We start from the raw sequence: 5,885 nt of genomic DNA on the forward strand, positions 1-5,885 counted from the left end.
GATTCACTAAGGAATGTGAATCTGTGTGACGGGAGATTTGCATGACTGTAAACGTATTCAGAACTCTCTGTGTTCATGAGTCAGAGCAGGTGAGACCACTCAGGGGTAAGAGCATCTGCAGCCATGCCTGAGGACCTGAATTAGGTTCCAGGAGTCCAAATGGAAAGAGAACTGATTTCTGCCTGTGTCCTCTGACTGCCACACAGATGCCACAGCACTGTTACACATAAACACACACACAATAGATGTAAAAAATACACAATAACTGTGAGGCCACATCGGTAAGTTACTGCTGTTTGAGCACACTGACTTATCTATCCACTTTCCTCACAAACAAAATAAAACAAACATACACACACACACACACAGAGAGACATACACACACACACACAGAGACATACACACACACACGCACACACACACACAGACACACACACACACAGACACACATACACACACAGGAGTCGTAGTCTAAAGGAAAGACAAAGAGGCAACGGATATTCTTATTCACCGTGCACTTTAAGAAGAACTGTGAAGATGCCACTCTGCACCCTATATCACCATTGTCTCCATCACTGTTTTTAACTTGATAGTGCTTCCCATGAACACTTATTATTTTCACAAACATTTCTTCCCTTCTTTCTTTCCTTCTTTGGATACAGGGTTTCCTGGCTACCGCTGGCTTTTCTTGAACTTGATCTGTACACTAGACTGGTCTCAAACTCAGAGATACTATGATCTCTTCCTATGGAAAGCAGGGATTAAAGGTGTGCGATACCACAGTGGGCTTCATAATCACTTCTTAACTCAAAAAACTTTAAATATTTTATACATATTACTTTGCTCAATCTGAGTTATAATGGTTTCTTATCCTTAAATAGAAGTTCCTATATATATGCACATAAATTCATATGTATCCCAGAAGTCTTTGGAACAAAAAGCACATATGATTTTGGAGTGGATGTGGAACAATAAAGGTACACAGTGTCATCATGACCAAATTATACTCTAAGAAGCCAGTGAGTCAGAGAATATTGCACTTAATGAGATTAAACATGAGGATGTGTAGGAGCAGCAGTAATGGCATCAGGAAGGGAGTTTATGGAAGGGGAGACTGAGTATCACTATGGAGACCTCCAAAGAACCAGCCTGGCTGGTGCATGATGCTCTGTATGGGCACATTCCACCAACCACAGGCTCCATTTTTAAACATTGTGTCTGTACCAAATATGTACTGACACTTCCTCCTCTTTGTTACTCCCTGAACAACACAGTGTAACACTTGTTGGTTTTTTGTTTGTTTGTTTGTTTTTTGGTTTTTTTGTTTTATTTTTTTTTGTTGTTTTTTTTTCGTTTTGTCTTTTCAAGACAATGTTTCTCTGTGTAGTCCTGGCTGTCCTGGAACTCACTTTATAGACCAGGCTGGCCTCGAACTCAGAAATCTGCCTGTCTCTGCCTCCCAAGTGCTGGGATTAAAGGCGTGTGCCACCACTGCCCGGCCAAAGGTAAGCTTCTTCCAACAGTGTCACTCTGGGAGCCAAGTTCTCAACACATGGGGACATGCCTAGGCCACTTAGGATGTGTGTGTCTCTGACAGAGAACTAGTTTGTTTGTTTTTTAACACTTGTTTACATAGCATTTACATTACATTAGGCATTGTAGGCAATGGAGAGATGGGTTAAAGTATATGAAGGATGAGTGGGGTCAGGGGCAAATTTTGCTGTACCATTTTATATTATAAAGGATCTTCTAGCAGTTGCAGCAGCAGCAGGCTCTGGACCTAACTTCCATAGATGTCAAGGAACAACTGCTTTGTTGTAGGTTCAGAGGAGGAGAAGAAAATATAGATTAAATTATGAAACACTGTTTTATAAACTTACCAAATTTTTCTGATGTTTCCTTATCTGGGAATTGTTGGTCTTTAAGATTCAGTATCTTCAGAGAAATAAAATTTGGCAAAATGTTAACTAGGAAAGGGAAAATAAAATTGAGTTAGTTCAGATATGTTTCCTATAACAGAGAATTTCAAAAATGTTAAAACATGATATAACATTCAGACTGGATCACTATGACTGAATAGAGGACACAGCTCTGCAAGTGAAACATTTAAAATGTAGTTTCTTAACTGTGGCTCATTCACTCTTGTGAGAGCCTCACTGAGGATCAGGTGTTCTCACAGTCCCCACAACATCAGAGGCATTTAGTTCTCAAGTATTTAATGACTCTGTGGACAGGAGCATCTGAGGTCAAGACTGTACAGTTCTTACCAAAGGGCATAGCTTCAAAGCATCGTCCAGAAAACTCAATCTCTCTGAGTTTCTTGCAGGAAGCAAGCACAGCCATGAGAGGCTCACAATTTGAAAGGAAATCACATTTCAGATGGAAAACATGGAGATTTGGAGAGTTCTGAATCAATTTAACTGGAAAAAGATGAAGAATGTTCAGAAATTAGATAAGGCCACAAATCCTGTCAAAGTTAAACCCTCAATCCATGAGCTGCAGCCACACTGATTAAACAGACAGTGATGCAGTATCTAGATTTTAGACTAAACTGGGCTTTTTCTCAGCTTCTGAAACTGACTAGTGAGCAGACAACCTGGGACAAGTTCCTGTCCCTCTCTGGATCAGATTTCTGTTCCTGTATTTCACCTTCAGTGTCAGCACTGAATCAAGACCCCAGACTGAGATAGTGTACAAAAGCAAAGAACATTTACTCAGCAGAAAAAAAAAACTAGCAATCTAGGGTAACCATCATTTCAGAATGGCCATACAAACAAAGGCCTTTGAGTTCCTTTATAGCAGAACTGCTTAATTGCTTCTGAGATAACAACAGACTTCTAAAACCTAAAGCATATTCTAAGGAATTATAAAAACCATTAACTGAAGGTCATAAGAAGATATATACATCAGGTGCAAAGAAAGGAGAGAAAATATTGACTTGGTTTATCTATTTAAAACTTCAAGGACAGCTCTGTTAGGATTTTTTGCTTTCCATAAACTGTTGGGAGAGACTTTGTTTGAACATTAACTGCCTTAAGTGCTTGCTGGCATAAAGTCTTGGCCTCTGTGGGAAAGTACTAGCCCAGCTGAGTACAAATAGACATAGATCCTGAAGTCAGCTGAGAACAAATAGCTATAAATCTTGTGGATAGGTGCCTAATAACCCATTCTGTTCTGATCTTCCTGCTGAACTGTTTACCCAGTCAATATTCTGTTCCTGGGAAAAGGTACATTACCCAGAGAGGAAGCAACACCCCTCCAACCCCCTTCCTGCTCCTACGAGTATATAATCTGTGTGAGAAAAATAAAAATTTGTCAGCTTGATCAGGTCCTCTAGTCTTGCTGTCTGTTTTTCATGTTATCTGTCCCCATTCTCCTCCAGGTGCCCTTCAAGTCCCTGTTCAACTGTTCTGTGGGTCGGGGCAATAAACCTGTAAGGTAGTAACAAATGATGAATGTTTAGCCAGGTAATTACTCCTAGGGTATATGCATGTAGACATTCTCTGTTTTAAACCTTATTCAATTTATCACCTGAATTTATGTGCAAACTCATAGTGAACTTTTTAATACCATGATCATGCACTCTGAAAGTCTTAACTAGTGCTGAGAGCAGAGACAGACCTCCCTCCCCCTTTCCTCCTGAGACTTAAGAGGTGATCAATTCCCTGCTAAGACAAAACAAAGGCTACTTTACTTAGCCTCCCTCTGTTTTACTATGAGGCATTAAACAGGAGACTTTAGCTTCTTGCACCAGACCAACCCAGACAGGCAAATCAACTACAGAAGCAAAGTTCCTTATACTTAGGATGTATAGACAGCACATGGTTTATGGCCTAGTTTCTGAGTGGAGAAAAAATGGAATAAAAAGGACTCTTCAACTAGACTGACACATTTTAGGCAGAGCGATATAAAAGGAAAGACAACTCTGAACCATAACTTAAAAATGTGTAAGCATATTTGGGCTATATTTTTGATGGGAGGAAATCATCCGCTGCAGCACATATGCAGAGGTCAGGGAGAAATTGGGAGAACTTGCTATTTCCTTCCACCATATGGATCCACCATATGGCATTGGAGTTGTAGGGCTTAGCAAGTACCTTTACCTGCTGATCTATCTTACCTACCTTCAAAATGGTTTTGTTTGCTTGCCTTTGTTTCTTTTCATACAGGGTATAATACTATATCTCAGACTAGCCTAGAAATAACAGAGCTAGGCTGTCTTTGGTGTTGTGACAGTCCTCCATCCTAAGCCTCCCAAATTTGGGGATGACAGGCATGAGTCACCATGCCCCTCTCTAGTAACTTTTTGGCATGAAAATCTGCAATACTGCTCCAGGTTTACATTTTTTGGTGTTCATTGTTTTTAAAAACTAAGGACCCTAGGGTGCTTTACTCATTTTGCAAAATGACATGTTCTTTGAAGATAGCTGCACAGATGTCTGTCAACCTGAGCCTGGGATGGGGAGAAAAGGATAGAAAGTCTAGACTGCTTGCTTGGCTATTCATTCCAACTCAAAAGCCATAGACTACCTTTGTAAACTTTGTAAATCATCAAGATAGAAAAATGGCCAGGCCCTGTCCTAAAAGAAAAAAAAAATGCACCAATCCCTGAGCTTGGCCCATTGATCAGGCCATTCAATCCATCCAATCCCAGGCCTCCTTGGAAGCCTTGGTCTCCTCTACCACCAAGAAATGCTATATTAACTCTGTGTTCTGTCCAGTTCTCCAATGCTTCTCATCTGAGCAGAGGCAGCCACTCTCCTGGGGTTTTCCCTCTCAATAAATCTCTTGTGTGAGGTTTGCTGTGCAGTGTGACTTTGTGGCATTTCTTGGCTCCAGATCACCAGGATGGCTTTCAGAGCAGAGATGTAACACTTTTGCCTGAGCAGAGCTTTCTCTGGGGAAGCCTCCCCCAAAGGAGCAGAGCGGCAACACTTGCATTGGGGAAATTTCCAGACTGCTAGAGCAGAACTTTTGTAGGGGAAGCCTTTCCCTTCAGAACTGCCACACTTCCTCTGCTCCCTGTCAGATTCCTCCTCCCTGAGCAGGCAGATCTGCACATGGAACTAAAACAGCAGCACAAGAAGAGGACTCCTCACACTGCTGTGGAGAGGAAGGGTTGGGAGTGGACAGCTCAGGCTGTACAGTCAGATCGTCTGTTTGAAGATACACTTTCATTGCCTGATAACCTGAGCAGTCAGTGACCGCAGTTCCCCCAGCTGACAATCAGCAATAATCATTATTCCTTCTATTACACAGTTAGTATGAGGAGAGAGTTCATATATGTAAAGTGCTCATAACAGTTTCTGACATGTTAAAGACTTGGGTTATGAATAAATCTCTGCCCTCTTGATGATTAAGAGCACTGATCCCACCCCTTCCCATGGACACAGTTCATGCTGTCAGACCCAGGGAAGATTTAACTAATGATGATTTCATGGTTCTAACCATTACTAGCCAACTAGCTTTTCCAGCTGAGACATGAACTGGAGATCAAGCATCATCCTTACCTAGTTTGGAGAGGTCAGACTCCGTGGAGGTTCGGATGGATAACTTCTCCATGTGATGGAGGTTTGGGAACTCTTCAGGAAGGACTGAGAGCACATTTGGTTTGCCATTTAGTCTCACACACAGTTCTTTCAGGCCCAGGAACTTGTGCAAGTTAGGGAAGAGCTGATCTGGAAAGCAGCACAGAGTTCCCGTCACTCAAGAGCCCCAAGTGTTGTGATCTTCAGCCATATTCATATTCCAAGATGAAACTTCTCAGATATCCTAACATCTGATTAGGAAGCACATGCATGAAGACACTGCCAGTTGTAGCATCTGCTGATCATGGACAGACTCTTATACATCCTTCTCCAGGATTATGAGCTGGATGAGTTTGC

At 41.6% G+C, this 5,885-nt stretch overlaps 1 protein-coding gene across 1 annotated transcript; it reads right to left on the bottom strand.

The window, feature by feature from the left end:
- Positions 1-1,880: 1,880 nt before the first annotated feature.
- On the bottom strand, positions 1,881-5,678 carry LOC115063319 (baculoviral IAP repeat-containing protein 1e-like; the record flags this gene model as incomplete). Its single annotated transcript, XM_029534673.1, has 3 exons — positions 1,881-1,967; positions 2,268-2,420; positions 5,511-5,678. Coding segments are annotated over 3 exons (408 nt in total), but the record flags the coding sequence as incomplete, so codon positions are not given.
- Between the last annotated feature and the right edge of the window lie 207 nt (positions 5,679-5,885).

The sequence above is a fragment of the Mus pahari genome, unplaced genomic scaffold, assembly GCF_900095145.1.
Source record: "Mus pahari unplaced genomic scaffold, PAHARI_EIJ_v1.1 scaffold_14781_1, whole genome shotgun sequence".
In the NCBI taxonomy this organism is placed as follows: domain Eukaryota; kingdom Metazoa; phylum Chordata; class Mammalia; order Rodentia; family Muridae; genus Mus; species Mus pahari.